Raw genomic sequence first — 26,721 nt, 5'->3', positions numbered from 1 at the left:
ACATCTGTGAAAAAGAGCTTCATTGCTCATCGGATTTCTCCAGGATGAATGAAGACTGATTCTGAACAACCAACTCAACTCAATGGTGCTGTTTGTTGCTGGCCTCCTGGTCTTTTCGACTGTTTGGCCTGTGCTCAGCACCTGTGATTTAAATGAATATATTCCTTTTCTTTAGAAGTGCTGTTTGTTGACCTTCCACCGCAGCTCCGATTAGCACGGTTGGTTACATACGGTGCGAAAGAAGCTCAACATATACACACACGTACGTTTCAAAATGCACTCCCAATATAAAAACGTGAAATTATCCAGACTCACTGTCCCCCCTCCCACCTCCCAGCCCCCCACCCCCAGCCCTCCGACCCACCAGAAATGACGCAGCTCAGCTGTGGAAGCGCGAGCGGAACTTCCCCTTGCACGGGTCGCCGCCGCCGATTTCTAACGTTGCCCCGGGCCGAGCCGGCCCCTCCACAGACCGCCCGCCGCGCGTCTCCCGTCTGGTGGCAGACTTTGCTCGAGCGGAAGCGGCGCTGATCGCACCGCGTGCGTCCGTCGGGTGGAGAGCGGCGGTGGTGCCGCGCGGCAAGCGAGCGGCGCCCTACGAATCCCGGCGACCCGAGTTCGATTCCCGCTCGCGGCCAACAGCAAGTGGCGAATATCTCAGCCGGTCCTGGGGCCTCCCCTAGGTCGACTCAGACTTAAATGACTACCTGGTGCGGGTCTGTATACATCAACACTGTGGAGACAAAGGCGGCCGGGCGTGGTGCTGGCCACCCACCCCTCCCCCACGCCGCCGTGTGCCGTGCCGGCCTTAATATGTGCTCGCAAACAGCAGCTGCCCCAAAAGTCTGTTAAAGGCTACACGGGGGGATCTTTGTGAATGTGTATGCGTGCGTATGTACGGATTCGTTGGTACGTGTGCACGCCTGTATAGGGTGGGTCGGTGGGTGTGAGCGTGGGCGTGTGAACGAGCACTGTTCAAATGGCACACCATCCTGACCAAGTGTGTGCTCACATTTCACTCTGCCTCTCGGCCCCCCGTGTCTACTACTCATTACTATTTTTTTATTTATTTTACCAGGTAAGGCCAACTGAGCTAGATACACATCTTTTTCAAAAGCGACCTGGCCACGAATAACAGCTCAACGAGGTGGCTTATCACGTGGCAATGTACAGCGGCCAAATACTCAAAACGCGCGCTTCTAAATGTGGAGGGAGAGACCACAGGATCCGGAGAAAAATCCACGCGACCACAGGGAGAACATCCAAACAGCAGGCGTCAGGGTCGGGATCGAACCCACGACCTCCTGTATACCAGGCGAGGTAGGCAAATCTCGTCCGCAAAAGCGAGGGAAATCTGCTGGAGTGGGCACTTAGGCGGTAATCGATGAATCTATGGAAAGTTTATTTTCTCGCGTGCGACACCCAGCGCATAGCGAACGGATAGATGGTTTCCGATTGGCACGGCGCGTGCAGCGATTCGTTGACCGCAGCAACGTAGCCGCTGTGCTCATTCCTCCCCCGGGGGCGGGGGGGGTGGAGCAAGGTCTTCGATAGAATCACATGAACCCGTAATCGTGCCGCAGTGGAGAGCTGTTAACTACGTTGCCTGGTGTACAGGAGTTCGTGGGTTCGATCCCGACCATGATGCCTGCTGCATATTTGGAGTTTTCACGTCTCTCTCTCTCTCTCACCCTGTGGTCCCGTGGATCTTTCCCCTCCACATTTAGAAGCTATGCGTTTTAGAGTATTCGTCTGCCACTATACATTTCCACGAGATAAGCCAGTTTGGTGAGCTGTAATTTGTGGGCCAGGTCGCTTCTGAAAAAGAGCGATGTAACTCAGTGTGCCTTACCCGGTAAAATGAAAAAGGTTTCAGTTTTATCGCGGTCAGTTCGGCAAACATCGCGACGCGCGAGGGCTTCGAGCCAAGGAGTAACTCTGCTCTTTACGGACGGTTTAAAATACCAAAAAACCCCATGACACATTCGTGACCGGCCATGAAGCTTTTCATGACCAGAAAAAAATCCTGGGCTTGTGAGTAACATCCCATGAACGACCCCCCCCCAACCCTCCCCCCCCCCCCCATCGGCCGAATCCTCTGACGCGTGCAGGGCACTCGATGCTTGCAAGCGACGGCATCGACGCCTCTCGGTGGCGACGCGGCCGTCAAATTCTTCGCCATCGCCTCCCTCGAACGCGGCTGCGGCACCGGAACGTTTTTTGTTCAAACTATTTTGTATCCTAAAATAAATACGTACGCTGGCACGTTGGACTTCTTCCGCACCGTACGCAAGCCAACCGTGCCCATCGGAGACGCATCGTCGGCGAGTAAAAGCAGTAAATCACGTGGCTTGGTCTCACGGCCCCTTGGCATCGCACTGTGCTTGCTTGAACGACCGTTGCCGGATATTTACCACTGGTCTGCAAAGCCGATAGGCCGATGGACTACAACGTAAACAAAACATACACGCGGAGACGCAGAATGGAGCAGTTCCGTGAATGTACGATTTTGTGTTTTTTTTTTTACTTTAAAGCCACTCCATAGCAAAGGGTTGTTGTCGCCTGCCAATCTATACCAGACAAAAAGGCACGCGGTCCAAAAGGGATCGTGGGTTTCCAAAACCAATCAGCAGTTAATAAAAAAAAATACTATTTGACCCTACAAGGTCGCGCGCCGACACTTCGTGATTGCTTTTGGAATCCCACGATCCCTCGTGGGCCTAATGCCTCTTACGCACAACGTCAAATTGACGTCTTCGTTCACGGCCTGCCAACGAGATTCTCCTTCGCTTCATTTGGAAATGCCTAATGTTTCACAACGCCTCTCGCTGTGTAGTAATAATAATATTGTCAGCCGTGCTGCGCTGCACTCTCCGGCATCCGCAGCCCGCTGCTTCCGTGCGTTTGTAACCGTTCTGCAATTGCCTTCCCTGCAATGCTGCAGAGAAACACGGTTCCGGCCACAAAGCGCCATTGAATTGAACTGCAAAAGGCTTATGCTTCCTCGAAAACACGCTTTGGGCTACAAATGCCCTCGAATCGTGCTGCAAATGCTTCCGTATTGGACGCGGCAGAGCGACGCGCTCCTGGCCACGAACGCCTTTCAATCGCCCTGCAAACGCACCCCTTGCAGCGCGCGCCAGGAACACGCGCTGCCAGCCGCCAACGCCGTCGACTCACGCCGGTGCACGCTCCCACCTCTCGTGCAGCAGGGGGGACCGCGCTTCGGGCCGCAAGCGGCACCGGATCGCGGCTGCCATCGCTCACCCGCCGCACAGCAGGCCAGCGTTAAGCATTCGAGGGCTGCAAAATTCTGACAGCGGCGCAAAATAAAACCCTGGCCAGTTTCGCTTTTTTCCTTTCTCCTCTTTCGCACCTCGGGAGCTCCGCAGCGGGAACGCAAAGACGGACGCTCGAGGCGAAGTCCCGCGGCCGCCCGCCCGCTCCGCTCGCCGCGGCCGCCGCGGCGAGCGAGCGGGCGGGCGGGCGGGCGGCCGAGCGCCGTCCGAACGGGGGCGCGACCGAAACGGCCTCATCAATTACAAGAGCGCCGCTCTGCAGCGCGCGATGTTGGATGGGGTGGGGGTGGAGGGGAGCAAGTGCAAATCTCGCCCCCCCCCCTCCCACCCGACAAACGACGTCGAGCCGGCCGTGCGACAGCCCCGAGGTGGGGATGGGGGGGGGGCCATAGTCACCCGCGGACTCCTCGATGTCGCCGATGCCCCGGGCGGGCGCGTGCCGCGGACGCCTGCGAATCGCGTCGCGATAATTGATTCCCCCCCCCCCGCCCCATCGAATCGCCGCTTCCTTCACAGAACGCTGGAGGTGGCTCCGAGCTTGGCGGTCCCGGCTCCGAGCGACCGACCCAATCGCTACGGAAACGACGGCGGGTTGGTGGGGAGTCAGGGCTCGTGGGTGCGGGCCAGATGCTGCTCGCTACTTTGTTTCGTGCAATCCCTTCGAGACGGCTCGCGAACGACGATTATCCGGTGACCGCGAGCATCTTGGCCGCGCTGATCGGGCACTCGAGGGGGCGGTGGGGGGGGGGGACTGTGGTCGACCTGGCAAACAAATACGCCGCGTTTCGCGTTTCTCGTTTCAGCGCCGCGCTCAGTCGCGACAGACGTGGCCGTGAGTGCATGCGTGAATGTGCGGTCGCCTGCCGAGAGGTATTTGAATGTCCTATTGGGTTCCCCCAGCGAGGTGCGAGAGGTTTCCCGTCTTTGTGCTCCGCTGGCGGTGTCCGTCGCGGGTGGCGAATCGACGTCCACATTCCCCAACGTCTATGCGATCCGAGTGAAATCCAAGAAATCAATTGTGTGCACCCTTAAAGTCTAGACGGTCCTATTAATCGATAAATAGGTTTTTTTTTACGCGCCACTGCCGATGCAACGAATTGAAGAAAACAAAAGGCGACCGCTCGGGCAACGGCAAAGAAGGCCCATTGCCCGAAACGTCACCCACTACGCTCCGTTTCCTCTCCAGGAATAAGCGGTGTTTGGCGAGAAACGAGTCGAGCCTCTGCTCGTTAATCGACGCGAGGATCACAGCAGCTCCGCCACTAACGTCCGCACCACCACCGCCACCACCACCGCCGCCGGAGCCGCAGCCGAACCCCCACCGCTATCACGCGCCGGATTACAGGCGAGAACCGCCGCGACAAACTCCTCCATCCCCGCCCCCCTCCCCACCATCCCCCCACCATCCCCCCACCACACCAGCCTCCGCGTCCCCCCCCCACCCCCAGATCGCTTCTGCTTCCCGCACCGGCCCCCGTGAGACGCTGCTGCAACATTCGCGATAACGGCGGAGCGCAGCACCTCCCCCGCGGTCCCACAGAGACCTCGGGCAGGCGGCAGGGAGCTTCCACCTGCCCACTTCCTCCTCCGCCTCCTTAGCGGAGCGTGGCCACCCCGCAGGGCGGCCGGCGGTGATGGGAGGGAGGACGAGGAGGAGTTATGTGGGGGGGGTGGGGGGGTGTGTGGAGGGGGGTAAGGAATCAATCACCCCCCGCCCCCCCACTTCCCCACCCCCCACTCCTTGCTCGGGTTGCGGCGGTGGGAGGGGGCTGCGGGGGAGGTATGTGGGGTCACGCAGCCGCGGCGCCGCGCTCTGCTCGCATCGGCCAGCGCGCGCACGGACACACGGACACACGCACACACGGACACACGCACACGAACACACGGACACACGCACACGGACACACGGACACACGCACACGGACACACGAACACACGGACACACGGACACACGAACACACGAACACACGGACACACGCACACGGACACACGAACACACGAACACACGGACACACGCACACGAACACACGGACACACGCACACGGACACACGGACACACGCACACGGACACACGAACACACGCACACGGACACACGGACACAGACACATGCACACGGACACACGGACACACGGACACGCACGCACACGGCGGTCGGCAAACTCCCGGGGTGTCCTGGCCACTGCACTGCACATCGCCGCACGCTGTCACCGCACGCTGATGGACTGCTGTTGTCTCTGCTTTTGCACCCAGATCTTCTACCTCGCAGAGTCTCCGTGAGCCCGTTGGCGCGGTGACGAACAAAGTTTACGCATTTATCGCTCCATCTATCGATCCACCTCGGAGCGTCTCACACCTGCAGGCACAGCGGCACTTACGTGCGCCTACACAGGCTTTTGCGGACAGTGCTGTTAGCGAGCACCTATTGAGGCTGGAACGGCACACGAGGGGGTGGGTGACCAGCACCACGCCCGGCCGCCTTTGTCTCCAAAGTGGCGATGTTTACACACCGGTACTCATTTGAGGCCGAGTCGACCTAAGGGAGACCCAGAATCGATACAGATAATCGTCACTGATGTTGGCCGTGAGCGGGAAACGAACTCGGGTCGCCGGGTTCGTAGCACAGCGCGCGAAACCGCTACACTGCCGCTCCGCACATACTCACACATGCACACACACTCACACGCACTCATTAAACCACGCACACGCGCACTGACACGTGCACTTAGACACGCAATCACAAAGACTCATTCATGCACTCACACACGCACACACACACTTGCAAAGACTCACACACACGCATTCACAAAGACTCACGCACTCACGTACTCACAAAGACTCACACGCACCCACAAATACTCACTCACACACGCACTCACACACTCACACATGTACTCACAAAGACTACCTCACAATGACTTACTCATACACGACTTACAAAGACCCACTCACTCACACACGCACTCACATTCACAGAGACTCACACACACACACTCACACACTCACAACGACTCACACTCAATCACACACTCACAAAGACTCACACACTCACTCACAGACTCACACACTCACACTCACTCACAGACTCACACTCACTGACACACTCTCACAAAGACACTCACTCACTCACAAAGACACTCACACATACTCACAAAGACTCACACTCACTCACAGAGACTCACACACACACACACTCACTCACAAAGACTCACACACTCACTCACACACTCACAAAGACTCACACACACACTCACACACTCACAAAGACTCACATACTCACTCACACACTCACAAAGACTCACACACACACACTCACAAAGACTCACACACTCTCACAAAGACTTACACACTCACAAAGACTCACACTCACTCACACAAAGACACTCACTCACACACAAAGACTCACACTCACTCACAGAGACTCACACACACCCACACACTCACAAAGACTCACACTCACAAAGACTCACACACACACACTCACAAAGACTCACACACACATTCACTCACAGAGACTCACACTCACTCACAAAGACTCACACACTCACTCACAGACTCACACACTCACTCACAGACTCACACTCACTGACACACTCACAAAGACTCACACTCACTCACAAAGACTCACACTCACTCACACACACTCACAAAGACACTCACTCACTCACAAAGACACTCACACATACTCACAAAGACTCACACTCACTCACAGAGACTCACACACACACACTCACTCACAAAGACTCACACACTCACTCACACACTCACAAAGACTCACACACACACTCACACACTCACAAAGACTCACATACTCACTCACACACTCACAAATACTCACACACACACTCACAAAGACTCACACACTCTCACAAAGACTTACACACTCACAAAGACTCACACTCACTCACACAAATACACTCACTCACACACAAAGACTCACACTCACTCACAGAGACTCACACACACCCACACACTCACAAAGACTCACACTCACAAAGACTCACACACACACACTCACAAAGACTCACACACACATTCACTCACAGAGACTCACACTCACTCACAAAGACTCACACACTCTCACACACTCACTCGCACACACTCACAAAGACTCACACTCACTCACAGAGACTCACACACACTCACACACTCACAAAGACTCACACTCACTCACTCACACACAAAGACACACACACTCACTCACAAAGACTCACACACTCACAAAGACTCACACTCACTCACACACTCACAAAGACTCACACACACACTCACACACTCACAAAGACTCACACACACACTCACACACTCACAAAGACTCACACACTCTCACACTCTCACAAAAACTCACACACACACTCACTCACGGACTCACACTCACTCACAGAGACTCACCCTCATACAAAGACTCACACACTCTCACACACTCACAAAGACTCACACTCACTCACAGAGACTCACACACACTCACACACTCACAAAGACTCACACTCACTCACACACAAAGACACACGCACTCACTCACACACTCACAAAGACTCACACACACACTCACACACTCACAAAGACTCACACTCACTCACACACTCACAAATACTCACACACACACACAAATACTCACACACACACACACAGACTCACACTCACACACTCACAAAGACTCACACACTCTCACAAAGACTCACACACACACTCACTCACAGACTCACACTCACTCACAGACTCACACTCACTCACAGAGACTCACACTCACACACAAAGACTCACACACTCTCACACACTCACTCACACACACTCACAAAGACTCGCACTCACAGAGACTCACACACTCACAACGACTCACACTCAATCACACACTCACAAAGACTCACACACTCACTCACAGACTCACACACTCACACTCACTCACAGACTCACACTCACTGACACACTCTCACAAAGACACTCACTCACTCACAAAGACACTCACACATACTCACAAAGACTCACACTCACTCACAGAGACTCACACACACACACACTCACTCACAAAGACTCACACACTCACTCACACACTCACAAAGACTCACACACACACTCACACACTCACAAAGACTCACATACTCACTCACACACTCACAAAGACTCACACACACACACTCACAAAGACTCACACACTCTCACAAAGACTTACACACTCACAAAGACTCACACTCACTCACACAAAGACACTCACTCACACACAAAGACTCACACTCACTCACAGAGACTCACACACACCCACACACTCACAAAGACTCACACTCACAAAGACTCACACACACACACTCACAAAGACTCACACACACATTCACTCACAGAGACTCACACTCACTCACAAAGACTCACACACTCACTCACAGACTCACACACTCACTCACAGACTCACACTCACTGACACACTCACAAAGACTCACACTCACTCACAAAGACTCACACTCACTCACACACACTCACAAAGACACTCACTCACTCACAAAGACACTCACACATACTCACAAAGACTCACACTCACTCACAGAGACTCACACACACACACTCACTCACAAAGACTCACACACTCACTCACACACTCACAAAGACTCACACACACACTCACACACTCACAAAGACTCACATACTCACTCACACACTCACAAATACTCACACACACACTCACAAAGACTCACACACTCTCACAAAGACTTACACACTCACAAAGACTCACACTCACTCACACAAATACACTCACTCACACACAAAGACTCACACTCACTCACAGAGACTCACACACACCCACACACTCACAAAAACTCACACTCACAAAGACTCACACACACACACTCACAAAGACTCACACACACATTCACTCACAGAGACTCACACTCACTCACAAAGACTCACACACTCTCACACACTCACTCGCACACACTCACAAAGACTCACACTCACTCACAGAGACTCACACACACTCACACACTCACAAAGACTCACACTCACTCACTCACACACAAAGACACACACACTCACTCACAAAGACTCACACACTCACAAAGACTCACACTCACTCACACACTCACAAAGACTCACACACACACTCACACACTCACAAAGACTCACACACACACTCACACACTCACAAAGACTCACACACTCTCACACTCTCACAAAAACTCACACACACACTCACTCACGGACTCACACTCACTCACAGAGACTCACCCTCATACAAAGACTCACACACTCTCACACACTCACAAAGACTCACACTCACTCACAGAGACTCACACACACTCACACACTCACAAAGACTCACACTCACTCACACACAAAGACACACGCACTCACTCACACACTCACAAAGACTCACACACACACTCACACACTCACAAAGACTCACACTCACTCACACACTCACAAATACTCACACACACACACAAATACTCACACACACACACACAGACTCACACTCACACACTCACAAAGACTCACACACTCTCACAAAGACTCACACACACACTCACTCACAGACTCACACTCATTCACAGACTCACACTCACTCACAGAGACTCACACTCACACACAAAGACTCACACACTCTCACACACTCACTCACACACACTCACAAAGACTCGCACTCACAGAGACTCACACACTCACTCACACACACTCACAAAGACTCACACTCACTCACGCCACCGGTTGCTAAAAAGCGACCCCACGCCCCGGGTCGGCACGAGGCTGAGCAATCGCGGACAGCGCCGCCGCTTCTGGGAGCGTCCAAATGTTTGGTCGGAACGGAAACACAACACGGCACCGAGTAAACATCGACGCAACGTCAACCTCGGGTGCCTCTCTCTCTTTCTCTCACACCCAACAACAACATTAATTATTTAAAAATAAACCCGGGCTACGGTGGAGAGGGAGTGGGGGAGGGGGAGGAGAGGAGGAGGGAGATGAGGAGGGAGAGGGGAGGGAGAGGGGAGGGAGAGGGAGAAGGGGTGGGAGAGGGGAGGGGGTGGGAGAGAGGGTGGGAGAGGGGGAGGGAGAAGGGAGGGAGAGGAGGAGAGGGGGAGGGAGAGGAGGAGAGGGGGAGGGAGAGGGGGAGGGAGAGGAGAGAGGAGGGAGAGGAGAGAGGAGGGAGAGGAAAGGGAGAGAGGAGAGGGAGAGGGGGAAGGAGATGGGCGGGAGAAGCGGGATGGCGACTCAATGGGTCAATGCGAGTGCTGCTTTGAAACTCCACCACTGCGGGGCGGGCTGCATAACCGGGGGTGGTGGTGGGTGGGGGGTAAAATATAAAATAAATTACATTTACAAAAATCTTTAACCGCACACTCGGCCGCTTACCTCGGAGTGACCCAGGCACAAACCAGACACTGTGCTCTGGGGGGGCAGGAGGGGGGCAGGGGGGGGGGAAGTAAGATTTGAGGGATACAAATGCCCCCCCCTTCTCTCTCTCCTGCTCGCAACAACGCGGCCTCTGTGGGCAGAGCGTGCGGGCCGCACCTGCCAACAACGCGGCCGCCTCTCTCACTCACCCCCCCCCCACACACCCCAACAACGTGTTATCCCCCTGCCCACCACCACCTCTCTCACCCCCCCCCCACCCCAACGTGTTATCCCCCTGCCCACCACCACCTCTCTCACTCACCCCCACACACCCCCCACACACCCCAACGTGTTATCCCCCTGCCCACCACCACCTCTCTCACTCACCCCCACACACCCCCCCACACACCCCAACGTGTTATCCCTCTGCCCACCACCACCTCCTCCTCCTCCTCCCTGCCCTTCCTCGAGGCGCCGCTGCCCTCTCCCGCCGCTCGTCCGCACATCATCCACACTCTGCTGCTGCTGCCCCTCGCTGCAGATTTGGACATCACTACCACCACCATCACCACCACCACCATCATCCCCACCATCCCCACCACCGCCATCACCGCCATCACCACCACCGCCTTCGTCACTCCTCTGCTCCGTTTCTCGGCTCACGCTGAGCGCTTCAGCTTCAAAAGACAGAATGTCAATCTCTCTCGTGTCCATCTCTCTCGTGTCCATCTCTCTCGTGTCCATCTCTCTCGTGTCCATCTCTCTCGTGTCCATCTCTCTCGTGTCCATCTCTCTCGTGTCCATCTCTCTCGTGTCCATCTTTCTCGTGTTCATCTCTCTCGTGTCCATCTCTCTCCTGTCCATCTCTCTCGTGTCCATCTCTCTCGTGTCCATCTTTCTCGTGTCCATCTCTCTCGTGTCCATCTCTCTCCTATCAATCTCTCTCCTGTCAATCTCTCTCCTGTCCATCTCTCTCCTGTCAATCTCTCTCCTGTCAATCTCTCTCCTGTCAATCTCTCTCCTGTCAATCTCTCTCCTGTCAATCTCTCTCCTGTCCGTCTCTCTCCTGTCATTCTCTCTCCTGTCAATCTCTCTCCTGTCAATCTCTCTCCTGTCCATCTCTCTCTTGTCAATCTCTCTCTTGTCAATCTCTCTCCTGTCAATCTCTCTCCTGTCCGTCTCTCTCCTGTCAATCTCTCTCCTGTCAATCTCTCTCCTGTCAATCTCTCTCCTGTCCATCTCTCTCCTGTCAATCTCTCTCCTGTCAATCTCTCTCCTGTCAATCTCTCTCCTGTCCATCTCTCTCCTGTCAATCTCTCTCCTGTCCGTCTCTCTCCTGTCAATCTCTCTCCTGTCAATCTCTCTCCTGTCAATCTCTCTCCTGTCCGTCTCTCTCCTGTCAATCTCTCTCCTGTCAATCTCTCACCTGTCAATCTCTCTCCTGTCAATCTCTCTCCTGTCAATCTCTCACCTGTCAATCTCTCTCCTGTCCGTCTCTCTCCTGTCCGTCTCTCTCCTGTCAATCTCTCTCCTGTCCGTCTCTCTCCTGTCAATCTCTCTCCTGTCAATCTCTCTCCTGTCAATCTCTCTCCTGTCCATCTCTCTCCTGTCAATATCTCTCCTGTCAATCTCTCTCCTGTCCATCTCTCTCCTGTCAATCTCTCTCCTGTCCGTCTCTCTCCTGTCAATCTCTCTCCTGTCAATCTCTCTCCTGTCAATCTCTCTCCTGTCAATCTCTCACCTGTCCATCTCTCTCTTGTCAATCTCTCTCCTGTCAATCACTCTCCTGTCGAGGACTTATCCACGCTTGCTGCCTCGCCCCCACTGATGTCCTCTTCCTCACGCCCCCCCTCCCTCCCCAATGTGTGCAGATACTACCGACAACAGTTGGTGCGATTATTCGCAAATTGAAGAAACACAAAAGAACTGTCAATCTCCCTCGGCCTGGGGCTCCATGCAAGATCTCACCTCGTGGAGTTGCAATGATCATGAGAACGGTGAGGAACTACACGGGAGGATCTTGTCAATGATCTCAAGGCAGCTGGGACCATAGTCACCAAGAAAACAATTGGTAACACACTACGCCGTGAAGGACTGAAATCCTGCAGCGCCCGCAAGGTCCCCCTGCTCAAGAAAGCACATATACATGCCCGTCTGAAGTTTGCCAATGAACACCTGAATGATTCAGAGGACAACTGGGTGAAAGTGTTGTGGTCAGATGAGACCAAAATGGAGCTCTTTGGCATCAACTCAACTCGCCGTGTTTGGAGGAGGAGGAATGCTGCCTATGACCCCAAGAACACCATCCCCACCGTCAAAATGGAGGTGGAAGCATTATGCTTTGGGGGTGTTTTTCTGCTAAGGGGACAGGACAACTTCATCGCATCAAAGGGACGATGGACGGGGCCATGTACCGTCAAATCTTGGGTGAGAACCTCCTTCCCTCAGCCAGGGCATTGAAAATGGGTCGTGGATGGGTATTCCAGCATGACAATGACCCAAAACACACGGCCAAGGCAACAAAGGAGTGGCTCAAGAAGAAGCACATTAAGGTCCTGGAGTGGCCTAGCCAGTCTCCAGACCTGAATCCCATAGAAAATCTGTGGAGGGAGCTGAAGGTTCGAGTTGCCAAAACTCAGCCTCGAAACCTTAATGACTTGGAGAAGGTCTGCAAAGAGGAGTGGGACAAAATCGCTCCTGAGATGTGTGCAAACCTGGTGGCCAACTACAAGAAACGTCTGACCTCTGTGATTGCCAACAAGGGTTTTGCAACCAAGTACTAAGTCATGTTTTGCAGAGGGGTCAAATACTTATTTCCCTCATTAAAATGCAAATCAATTTATAACATTTTTGACATGCGTTTTTCTGGATTTTTTTTGTTATTCTGTCTCTCATTGTTCAAATAAACCTACCATTAAAATTATAGACTGATCATTTCTTTGTCAGTGGGCAAACGTACAAAATCAGCAGGGGATCAAATACTTTTTTCACTCACTGTAATACATCTCTCGTCTTTGCCTCGCACTAGCCTCGACACCGTCATTCACACAATCACTTTCACCACTACCATCATCTTCCCTCCTTTACATCATGCACCTCACATTCGTTCACTTGCCTTGTTTCCCTTCCTAATTGTTACCATCATCACACTACCACCCCCATCAATCATCACCACCGTTTTCATCACCATTACCCTTCCATTACATCTCTAACTTTTCACTCGCTTATTCTCCAATCATCATCGTAATCGTTATCATCGTAATTGCTATCATCGTCAACATAATTATTAAATTATCTCCATCGTCATCATAAATATTAAATTATCACCATCGTAATCATTATTACCATCGTGATCACCATCGTAATCGCCACCGTAATCATTATCACCATCGTCATCATAATCATCGTAATCGTCATCACCATCGTCATCGTCGTAATCGTCATCACCATCATCGTAATCGTCATCACCATCATCATCACCATCGTCATCATCTTCGTGCGCGCCCGCCCGCCCGCTCGCCCAGACGCCCCAACCACCAGACCCGCAGCACCCTCAGGGTGCTCCTGGCACGCGTTCAAGTTCTCTACCAGAGCCCCGACAGATTCGGGGAAACCGACAACCAACCCATCACCACCACCACCACCAACCACCACGGTTCACCATCGTCGTCAACGTCGTTGTTGTCGTTCCACCCCTACAGCTAAACAACCACGACGGCTCCCGCAGTTTCCCCGACTCGGCCCAACCCTGCACGGCCTGGCTGCCCTGCGCGAGTTTTCCACTGCGGTGCCACTGTTAGCTCGGAGACCGGCATCTCTCCCTTCCCCCACCACCACCACAAACCCTACCCCCCACACACACAGCCGCTCCCCAATCAATCTCCTGCCGCCTCCTCCTCTCTCTCTCTCTTCCGAGACTCGACTCCCCATCCACTCCACTCCCCCACCCCACTGCACCCCACACACCCCAACTCGAGCCTGCATCCCCTCCCTACCCCCCTACCCCCCTACCCTCTCCCCTGTCCGCCACTGCGGGCGAAACCCGTTTACATTCCACAACCTCGCGCCAGCTCTGGGAAGCGGCCGACAAAGGGCGGCCCCACAGCCCCCTTCAAACCAGAGACAAAGGTGCCCCGTGTAGCCTTTCAACGGCCTGCTGGGGCAAGTGCTGCGAGCGAGTCGCAACCCGATGAAGGACGGCACGGGCGCACATTGGGGGAGTAGGGGGGGTGGGGGAGTGGGGGGGGTGGGGGAGTGGGGGGGAGTGGGGGGGGTTAACAGAAAACCACGCCCGGCCCCCTTTGTCTCCGCACTGCTGACGTTTTACCCACCACGCCAAGTGTTCATTTTTTTATAAGGCTGAGTCGATCTAGGGGCGGTCCAGGACCTCCACATTCGTCACCGATCTTAGCTGTGGCTGTAGAAGCAGTGAGCTCACCACAAAGCTTACCGCTAAACTCACACATGCGCACACAAAGACAAAGATCCCCCGTATAGCCTTAACAGACTTGCTGCAAGTGCTGTTAGCGAGCACCTATGAAGGCCGGCACGGTACACGAGGGGGTGGGTGGCCAGCACCGAGCCCGGCCGCCTTTGTCTCCCCGTTGGCGAGGTTTACACCGCGCCAGGTACTCATTTGAGGCTGAGTCGACCTAAGGGAGGCCCAGGACCGGTTCAGACAATCATCACTGGTGGTGGTGGCCGTGAGCGGGAATTATCGAACTCGGGTCGCCGGGTTCGTTGCGCAATGTAGCGCTAAATCGCTCCACTACCGCTCCCTACGCACACACGCATACAAAGACAAAGATCCCCCGTATAGCCTTAACAGACTGTAGGAGCAAGTGCTGTTAGCGAGCACCTATGAAGGCCAGAATGGTACACGAGGGGGTGGGTGGCCAGCACCACGCCCGACCGCCTTTGTCTCCCCAGTGACGATGTTTACACACCACACCAGGTACTCACAAACGCACACACGCGCACACACGCACACACACGCGCAGCCCTCGCTCGCTCCCTCGCTCGCTCCCTCCCGCGCGCTGTGGTCTGGAAAAGATTAGAGAGCAAAATGCGCGCGTAGTCCTTGGGTGGAACGGAGCACGAGCGGCCGACTTGGGGCGACAACACTTGTGACCAATTTGCGCAATTTAACAAACAACTCGAGCGGGGTTCTCCACAACTACCTCCAGTGCCAGGCGATTGCAGGGCTGCGACTCTCGCCTTTTCTCTCTCACAAACAAAACATGAGCACGCGCGCGTTCTACTTACCCGCGCGCGTAACTCCACTCTGCGATGGCAGCGGCGGCCCAGTTGCGTGACATCTACGGAATCTACGGCTGCGACAATTCAACAAAGCACAGCGCGGATATGAACGTGCGCATGTGACAAGTCTACAGCGGTGTGATTTCTATGAACCCGTTGGGCCCGAGCTAGATTCACGGTCGCGGTGATCGTCGTCATCATCGGCGGCAAGCGATGTCTGAACCGGCCCCTTGGGCAACCTCGCTCAGCGCTGTGCCGACTCGCACGGTACCGGCGTGGTGAAGTATGCTCAAAGCAACCCGCGTGACCCACACGGCTTGTGTGGGGGATAAGGGGCCTTCATCCAGCAGTGACTTTGGCGATGGGGCTCTGTGCGAGTTTACAATCAAATCCCACTTATCCACCGCTGCCGCCACCTTTAACCGCACAGCCGTCTGCCAAATTTTCTGGAAATTCCACGGCCAAAAAAAAATAATCATCTTTTCTACTAAAGGTGCAGAAAATAACCGGACGCTCAGTTTACGAAAATAACAAAAGTACTGCTTACATATATATTCTTTCAAGCTTCGTGAAATCACAGACAACACGTTGCGTGGACTCACGGAGGGACAATCGAGGGTTTGGTGGGAGGCAGGCATGTGTTATATTTTTAGGAACTGAAATAAATAAATAAGCGTTGACATCATCCAAAGCTGGTCACGGCCAAATGCCCATCGCGCCGCTGCGCGCGTGTCACGCGCAGTCCAGGCCCCCCGGCACAGGAATGTTGAATTCCCACCACCGGCAAATGTTGGTCAACAAGAGATGCTTCAGACTCCCGGGAACTGTGAATTATTGTCGAGCATTAGTTTGGTTTACGGGCGGTGACGTGGACTGACGTCTGTGTCAGCCAGAAGTACACCTGGGAGGAGAGGGGGCAAGAGAGGGAGTTGACTCCCACCCTGAAAAGTTACAGGCTGACAACAAAGTGAGTCTAAGGGTCTCTGAGTTTATGGGTCTCTGTACGAGTCAATTGCTCTCTGTGCAAGTCTAAGGGTCTCTGTGTGAGTCTATGGATCTCTGTGTGAATCTATAGATCTCTGTGTGAATCTATAGGTCTCTGTGTGAATCTATAGGTCTCTGTGTTGAGTCTATAAGTCTCTGTGTTGAGTCTATAAGTCTCTATGTTGAGTCTGTGGGTCTCTCTGAGGAGTGGAATGGCAGGAATTGGGTGAGGGCTTTGCCAATCGGCGAGACGATGCTGCCGGTTGAGAACAGCAGCAACAACAACAACAACGGGCAGCAGCGACAAACAACAACAAAAACTGAATTTAAATTCAATCAATGTCACCCACTCCCCAACACCCCACAGGAAATTCGTGACTTTGCACGATGGCGGAAACGACCGCCACCCCCACATTTAGAAGCAACATCACGGCGTTTAAAGAGTATTTGGCTGCCATAAATGTCCACGTGATACGCCACTTCGCTGGGCTATCGTTTGTGATAGCCAGGTCGCTTCTGAGGAAAGAAATAAGCTCAATGGCTCTGTGGGCCTTCCTTACCTGTCGAAATAATAAACAGTTCATAGAGGCGCGGCAAAAAGTCTGCGCTCAGAGGCCGTACGCACCACGAGGAACCCGCCGCCTCGATTGTGTTTCAATAATGCGGCTGAAAAGTGACCCGTGCGGAGGGGAACAACACGTGCCCTGCTCAGCCTCGACAGCTCCAACTGTACAACCGCGGCCAGGCGGCTAGCGCGCGACCCTTGCCCCCCCTGCGGCACAGAGTGGCCTTCCTCCTCCTCCTCCTGCTTCTCACGGGCGGTGGAACGCGCACAAAGACAAAGGTGCCCCCGTGTCGCCTTAACACACTGCCGGGGGGCAAGTGCTCTTGGCGAGCAGCACCTGTGAAAGGCCGGCACTGTGGAGGGGGGTGCGTGGCCAACCTTTGTCTCCCTAGTGATAATGTTTTTTTATACCTATTTCAGGCTGAGTCGACCTAAGGGGGGGGGGGGTCCCAGGACCGGTTCAGGTAATCGTCACGGGTGTTGGTGGCCGTGAGCAGGAATCGAATCTGGGTCGCCAGGTTCGTAGCGCAACACTGCCGCTCCCCACGCACTCACACGCACTCGCACGCACACTCACACTCACTCACACACTCACTCACACACTCACACACTCATTCACGCTCACTCACACGCTCACTCACTCAAACACACACACACTCACTCAAACACTCACGCTCACTCACACACTCACTCAAACACTCACTCAAACACTCACGCTCACTCACACTCACTCAAACACTCACTCAAACACTCACGCTCACTCACACTCACTCAAACACTCACTCACTCAAACACTCACTCACGCTCACTCACACACTCACGCTCACTCACACACTCACGCTCACTCACACACTCACGCTCACTCACACACACACACTCACGCTCACTCACACACACACTCACGCTCACACTCACGCTCACACACACGCTCACACACACACTCACACACTCACTCACTCACACACTCACTCACACACTCACACACACACTCACACACTCACACTCACGCCCCATGTGCCACTCCCCACTTAGCCTCGCACGCTGGTGGGCTCGGCTGGGGCAAGTGCTGTTAGCGAGCATCTATTAAGGTAGGCCAAGGCACATAGCAAGGGGAGGGAGGGGTGGTCTGGCGTAGTCACACAACACAAAGACAAAGATCTACCCCCGCTCGGTATAGCCTTTTGAGGCAAGTGCTGTTAGCGAGCCCCTATGGAGGCTGGCAGGGCTCACGTAAAATGCTGATGCGGTAAGGACATAGCCTGGCCACCTTTCCATCCCCAGTGCTAATATCTTTTTATTTTTACACACCGCAGTCAACATCGTCACCGATGTGAAGCAATAATCGTACCCGGGGGTCACCGGGTTCGCGGCGCAGTGCGCTAGCCGCTGCGCTACCGCTCCCCGGCAGCACACACGCACCGCTCCCCGGCAGCACACACGCACCGCTCCCCGGCAGCACATACGCTCCCCGGCAGCACACACGCTCCCCGGCAGCACACACACACATACCCCGGCAGCACACACGCACGCGCTCAACTAAACAGTGAGACAATTAACAATGGCCCGGGCAGGCGGTAAAACCCGCGCAGGTGCCCAGTTTTGTTAGCCCGCAGAGATTAGCGGAAGGCATTTGGCAAGCGCGCACACACACACACACGTCCACACACACACACACACACGTCCACACATACACACACAAAGACAAAGATCCCCCATATAGCCTGAACAGACTGTAGGGGCAAGTGCTGTTAGCGAGCACCTATAAAGGCCGGCACGGCACACGAGGGGGTGGGTGGCCAACGCCACGCCCGGCCGCCTTTGTCTCCCCAGTGGCGATGTTTATACACACCGGACCAGGTACTCATTTGAGGCTGAGTCGACCTAGGGGAGGAGGCCCAGGACCGCATCAGAGAATCGTCACCGGCGTTGGTGGCCGTGAGCGGGAATCAAACTCAGGTCTGTTCTGTGAGCGCGGCGCGCTGACCGCTTCCTTCCCACGCACACGCGGACGACAAAACACGAGGGACGAAGGAATGCAAACATGGATACTGACACGCGTGCACTTGCGGCACAAGACAAAGATCCCCCGTATAGCCTTAACAGACTGCTGGGGCAAGTGCTGTTGGCGAGCACCTATGAAGGCCGGCACGGCACACGAGGGGTGGGTGGCCAGCACCACGCCCGGCCGCCTTTGTCTCCCCAGTGGCGATGTTGACACAACGCCAGATTCGTAGCGCAGTGCACTAACCGCTAGACCACCGCTCCGAGCCCACGACGCAGGCACACACAGACACACACGTCCCGATAAGTCGACCTGCCGGGTGAAGTCGGTGACCACCTCGTGAGTTTTAACGTCGACAATAAAAGTGACCGACGCGGCCGGCCTGGTCACAAAGGGGCCGTCCATAAATGACGTCACGTGATTTTGGACGATTTTTGAACCCCCCCCCCCCTTCGTCACAGGGCGTCACAAAAAGTCAGCCCCCCCCTCAAATATGACGTCACAAAGCTCTGCCCCCCCCCAAAAAAAAAACACTTCAATTCGCTTTAAACTAGTGTCATTATAGTGCGTATTTAATGTGGCGCTGCACTTTGATGTTGTAGGAGAAAACATTTATCAAAAAGTCTATTTAATTAAGTAGAGCGTGTTGTCTATATTTATTTAAAGTTGCGCATTTTGATGTGACGTCACATTTCTCAACCCCCCCCCCCCTCGTCACACATCGTCACGAATGTCTGACCCCCCCCTGCCCCTAGGTGCGTGACGTCATTTATGGACGGCCCCCATAATGCACGTTTATTCGCCAAGCACAGAAACTGGTTTCACTAAATATTTCCCACGTCTCGCTGCACCGGATTTTGTCCCGGCCCAATGATTAAAACTCGGCTCAACGTGTACGGACACGCACGCGTATACACGCGCACAAAGACAAAGATCCCCCGTGTAGCCTTGACAGACTGTTGGGGCAAGTGCTGTCCGCGAGCAGTACCTATTAATGACGGCACGGCACACCGTGCCGTGCCACCTTTGTCTCCCCAATGCTCGTGTCTTCACACCATTCAGGGTACTCGTGTAAGGTACGAGCCCACCTAAGCGAGGTCCAGGATCCGTTAAAATATTCGCCACACTCACACGGCAAGACACACGCACACAGATACCAAGACACGGGCAAAGACAAAGATCCCCCGTATAGCCTCAACAGACTGTTGGGGCAAGTGCTGTGAGCGCGTAGCACCTATGATACGGGCAGACACACACACACACACACCGGGCAGACACACACACACACCGGGCAGACACACACACACACCGGGCAGACACACACACACATGCCGGAACACACAGAGGCCGTATATATATCCCACTCAACACACGCACTTAACACACACACACGCACAGGCATATAAAAAGGCTTTAAAAGAGCCGCCGTGTGTTTAAACTGCGCTTTACACCACCACCACCGCCACCCACGGCAGAGATTGTGGGTGGCGTGACGTTAGCGATGCACATGGGGGGTGGAGGGGGTGAGAGAGGAAGCCACGATTTGAATGCGTCAGTCAAAACGATCTCCATTCACTCTCACTCAACTCTGCTGAACGGACGCCGAAGACAAAGATCCCCCGTGTAGCCTTAACAGACTGTAGGGGCAAGTGCTGTTTGCGTGCACCTATAAAGGCCGGCACGGCACACGAGGGGGTGGGTGGCCAACACCACGCCCGGCCGCCTTTGTCTCCCCAGTGGCGATGTTTACACGTCGCACCAGGTACTCATTTGAGGCTGAGTCGACCTAGGGTAGGCCCAGAACCCGGTTCAGATAATCGTCACCGGTGTTGGCTGTGAGCGGGAATCGAACTCGGGTCGCCGGGTTCGCAGCGCAGCGTGGCGCTAACCGCTGCACTACCGCTCCCCACACACACGCGGACACCACCACGCACACACGCGGACACCACCACACACACACACGCGGACACCACCACGCACACACATAGCCCAAGAGGCAAACAGCTGGGCTGTCTGGCATGAGAGTCGGGTTCCGTTAATGAGCATAGCGGCTTCAAAGCGACCATCACGACACCGCCAGAGTCCGCCAATGTCACTGCATCCTTGGGGGGGGGGCGGGGGGGGGGGCACGCTGCATGCACTTCGACTGTTCGTGAGAGTGAACTTAAAAGTGTTTGGTCGTCTGTGTGTGTTTGTTCTCATTTATGTATCTTCTTTATGTATCTTCAAAATAAATGTGTGCGTGTGCCAACCTGGGCCACACACAGCCCCGATGTTGCGTAGCAGCTACGAGAGAGAAGGGCCAGTTTCTCCGAGTTGTCTTCCTGTAATAGTGACGTTAGCCACTCTTTCACGAGTTGAATTCTGTCCACTGCTGGATGAAGGCCGTCTGTCAATCCACCGCTGGATCAAGGCCTCCCCACGCCGCGTCGGTCACGGGGGTGATTAGACCGCACTTTGTTGATGCCAAGTCTGCGTGCGCTTTCTGTCTTTTTTGAGCGGCTCATAAAAATAAGTAATATTTAAAAAAATACTTTTTTTAACACGCTTTAATGAAATGTACCGTACTCGTAATGGCAGAACTCCACGACTCCAGGAAGTGGCCCCGAAGCTTGCCACAACCGTAATGGGCCGTGGTGATTTACAGCCAACGTCAGTTGAGCGTGGACAATTAGACCCAAGACGAAACATAACATAACAAAAGTAATGTTTATAAATATATATTTTGAATTTTTAATGATAGAATACAGCATTGTCATCAGTATGACATAAGTATACCAAGTTTGCAGTCGATACCACATTGGGAAGTGGGTAAAAATTTAGTTACAAGCTTTGAGGATACGACAACAGAGTGAGTTAATAGAAAGCGTGTAATTACATGAAAATAAAGGGTTATACTATTGGCCATGCTTCAACCGCGGTGTTCAGTGAGGTTTGCCCAGCGGTAGGGAGGGGAACGGGACCGGTTAAAGCGGCGCTGATCTTAGCCGTCGCCAGGAATCAAACTCAGGTCACTGGGTTCATGTCACCGCTCTTCCCAATCACTTTCACACCAGGATACATTTCATCGATTCGTGCCAACGTCTATCCTATAGATTCACATGGCTATGCATGCTATGAAGTCTGACCACTATAGACTCGGCAGACTCACACCACTTTACACGATATATTTAAACCACTATTAGATGCGTACCACCATTGGCGATGTAGATTCAAACCACTACATACTATAGATTCACGTTACTGTAGACTCGATACAGATTAACGGGACTATATAGCCTATGCATTCACACCACGGTACACTTTAAGAGACATAGGGGCACGACAAAACGACAGCTTTACACCACCGTAGAGTCTGTAACTTCACGCCACAAACGACGGTCGAAATTTCGTGGCCCGCGATAGATTCACCAGATTTGAAGCGCCACATTCCACGCAAACTATACATTTTTGAATCGTGTCCATATCGTCACGTTGTGGAGACGAGACAGAAACATTGTTATTGAACAAAAACTATAAACAATAAACTATTTACATTTTTCCAGGTAAGGCCCACTGAGCTATGTAGCTCTTTTCCAGAAGTGACCTGACCACAAATGATAGCTCAACGAAGTGGCTTATCACGTGGAAATTTTAAAACAGTCAAACACTCTAAAGGCATGTTAATTCTAAATGTGGAGGGAAGCACCGGAGGACCTGGAAAAGAAAACCCACGTGACCATAGGGAAAGAGAGAGAGAGAACACGCAAACTCCAAATATACAGGCATCAGGGTTGGGATCGAACCCACGACCCCCTGTACACCAGGCGATGTAGTCAACATCTCACCACCGTGGCGCCCTTCAATTGCATCCTTAACTTCCCCCCCCGAGCGGGAGCCACGCGCGTCTCATCGTCACCCAGAGCCTAATCCCAGCTCTCCGTGCCTGGCGCGAGTTTGGAATTCCCTAGGCAGGGGCTCGCTCGCTCACTCGCTTGGCTGGCTGCTCGCTGATGTCACGGCATCCGTCTGAAGCCACGCTCGGCCCATATGTGGCCAGGAGAACGCACGGCCGCGTACACCACTCTCGCTTACCTGACCTGTCGTCAGTCCATCGGATGCGCTTCTGTGGCCGTCTGGAAAGCTCTTCCTTTCCGATATTAAGGAAGCCACTGGAGCTATGCACTTTTAAATCAGGATTGAAAACTCAATATCTTTCAAACTGCTTTTCATGTTCAGTTTGTTATCATTCCCCTGCACCTCCGATTAGCACGGTTGGCTACTTACGGCGCAAAATAAGTTCAACATACACACGTGCCGTTCGTTTAACCGTACAAAACCCATCGGGACAACACGCGAGGGCACGCTGAGCACGGGCAATGCGCCTCCTTCCCCATGTTTGTCTCTCCACGTGAAAACCATTTTTTTTCAAAACCTGTAACACGACTCACTGGCCACGCTGCCTTCTGCCTTCTGGGAAGTGCATTTGTTTTCCTTAAGCAGGCATTGGTTAAAGGGAAGCAAAACTCTGCACCGGTTTCAACGTAAACCCCACGTTGGGTTATGAGACGACAACAAACAACAACCAAAAAGGGATGGAATTGACTATAAAAAAAAAGAATGGGCCTCCTAACGTTTCAGGCGATGACCCTAAATGGGGGGTGAGACAGGTTTCTGCGCGTCTAGGCGTTTCGCCACGGGCTCACGAGCGCGCGCGCGAGAAGACCTTTCCGGCTCACGGGGGACCAAGGCTGACAAGGAAGCCAGGGGGAGGGCGAGACAGAGAGAGCAGCGAGAGAGAGAGAGAGCTTTTGCTTCTGTGCCAGCTCCACTCGGCAAATCTCCGCTTTGGGGTTGCACCCCCGGAGACTTGAAAATGGCTGCTCTAACAGCCTATCATTTTTCACACCGTGGATGCCTGCGCCTCACTCATTTCACTGCACCTCCTCCTCCTCCTCCACCTCCTCCTCCTCCCACACAATGGCAAGCCCGAGCCTCAAAGGTACTCTCGCCCCCATCCCAAACACCCACGAGCACCACCCTCCTCCTCCTCCTCCTCCACCCCCCCTCCTCCACCGTCTAGAGCCACTCCAACACATCCCCTCCTACTCCCCCCCACCAACCACCACAACGCTCACACCCCTCGCTCAAGCGGACACTTCCTCTGCCAGAACAAATCCGCAAACCCGCACGCCGCCTTCCCCTCCGTGCCCGAAACCCCCACCCATCCCAGCCATCCTCCCTCCTCTTCCACAAAAACACCAAACAAGACAAATCACTCCAGAGATTTAAAAACTCCCGAGTCTCTGGCTCGCTCTCTCTCTCTCCTCTCCCAGCGAGCAGCGGCCAATCGCCGTCAACTGGGAGAGAACTCGCAACAGAGCGCCGATTCAGTTAACTAGGGCAACCCCATCAATCAAGCAGCCCATCAATCAAGCAATCAAGCAGCACATAAAATCAATAAACCGATTCACGTGACGACAGACAAGACCGAAACGACACGGCGATTTTTTGGCGCGCTCGCTCGTCCATTCCATACCTTTTCAGTTTTAATCCGTTTGGATGCTGGCGAAGACGCTCCTCCTCCACCACCACCACCACCACCACCGGCCACGTCCTTCACCTCCCGTCTCCCCTCCATGGCCCTGGGCCCCACGGCCCCTCCTCCGGCGGTGGCCTCGCTCACGCAATTAGGGCCCGCGCAGTCCTTCTTAGCATCGGCCGTGCCTTGGAACACAAAGTGAAAGGGGCTTCCCTTGACACTTAATCCAAAGGGGCCCAGACCGCCAGGGAATCCTCCGGCGGCCCCGGGACCCTTCTGGCCCAGGGCGGCGGGGCCGTGCTTCTTGCCATCCTTCTTGCCCTTGACGGAGCAGGCCCCGGGCTGGTGGTCCCTCCCGCTCTTCTTGGAGCCGCTGCGGCTCTTGGCGGGAGACCGGCTCTCCTCCTTGGCCCGGGCGGAGGCCGGCGAAGCGGCGGCCGCCGCCGTTGCCGCCGCCGCCGAGGCCTGGCCGGAAGCCGCGACCGACGGCGCCTGCGGCCCCGCGGCGGAGGAGGAGCTGGCCGGGGGTGGCCGGGCCGAGGGCCCTCCGTGGCACGGCTCCGGCTTCTCGGCCACCCCGTTGCCGAGCGGCGCCGGCGGCGGCCCTGGGGCCACCAGCACAGGTGGGGACTTTCCGTTCTCCTTGGAGGCCTTGCTCCGTTTGGACTTGCTCTTGCTGCTGCTGCTTCCGCCGCCGCCGGTGGCGGTGCCGGTGGCGCCGGTAGTGCTGTTCGCGGTGGCCCCCATCTCCTTGGGGCTCTGTCCGGAGGCGCTGAACTTTCCGAGGCCGCGCGCCACCGCGGCCACCGGCGTGGCCGTGGAGGCGTTCCCTGCCGCTAACGCCGCCGCCGGGGTGGCCGTGGCCGCCAGCGCTTCGTGCTTGGCCCCGTGAGGCTTGAGCTCCATCTTCTGCCGATCCTTCTCGAGGTCTGCGTCCAGGTCGATGATCAGATCGCCGACGCCGATCTCCCAGTCATCGCCGCTGTCGTACGCGTCCGGGCCGGCGGCGGGGTTAGGCGCCGAGCCGCTCGTCGAAGCGGACATTTCCCGAGGCGGGCCCCAGGGCGCTCCGGCCGACGTCCAGCCCGAGCCGAAAGCGCGGCCGCCAACAACACGGCATCTGCCCTCGCCGACCTCCGAGGGCTGGAACACCCTCCTCCTGCTCCTGCCGCTCACCACCACCGCCGCCGAAGCGGCTATCTCCCCTCCTCCTCCTCCACCTCCTCTCCTTCTCCCTGGTGACGCTCCTCAGCCACCAGCAGCACCACCACCAGTAACACCACTACCAGCAGCAAAGACCACCACCAGCAGCAGCAACAACACCAGCACCAACACCGCCTCTTCCACCTGCTGCTGCCGCTTGCGCGGATGTCTCCTCCGCTGTTCCACCACCACCAATCACCCGCAGTGATAACACTACCACCAGCACGAGCAGCACCACCACCAGCTGCTGCTGTTGTGGTTGCTCCCACTGATCCTTCACCTGGTGTTCCACCACCGCCACCACCGCCGAGCACCAGCAGCAGCAGGAGAAGAAGAAGCTCCAGCACCGACAGCTCCTACGCCGCACTGCCTCGGGGAGTCACGCGGTGTCCGTCTTGCAAGCCAGCGTCAGTCTGCCACGGGACAGCACAAGCGGTTGTGGTGGAGTGACGAGGATCGGGGAGGATGGGGGAGGAAAGGGGACGGACACGAAGAGGGATGGGGGTGGTGGGTTGGTGGTGGTTGTTGTTGTTAGTGGTGGTGGTGACGGAGGGGGAGGAGGATGAG

At 54.8% G+C, this 26,721-nt stretch overlaps 1 protein-coding gene across 4 annotated transcripts in view; it reads right to left on the bottom strand.

Moving 5' to 3' along the window:
- Positions 1-26,721, bottom strand: part of LOC116941908 (zinc finger protein 608-like) — a 100,143-nt gene that overhangs the window by 64,236 nt on the left and 9,186 nt on the right. For all 4 annotated transcript variants that reach the window (XM_032953252.2, XM_076067579.1, XM_076067575.1 and 1 more), the window contains one exon: positions 24,949-26,567. In XM_032953252.2, coding sequence (XP_032809143.2) covers positions 24,949-25,995 — 1,047 coding nt within the window. In that variant the 5' untranslated portion in view covers positions 25,996-26,567. The remainder of the gene's footprint in view (positions 1-24,948; positions 26,568-26,721) is intronic.

This window comes from Petromyzon marinus, chromosome 1 (genome assembly GCF_048934315.1).
Source record: "Petromyzon marinus isolate PM22_M1 ecotype Great Lakes invasive population chromosome 1, UKy_Petmar_22M1.pri1.0, whole genome shotgun sequence".
Lineage (NCBI taxonomy): Eukaryota > Metazoa > Chordata > Hyperoartia > Petromyzontiformes > Petromyzontidae > Petromyzon > Petromyzon marinus.
This window is presented reverse-complemented; position numbering and strand designations above follow the sequence as displayed.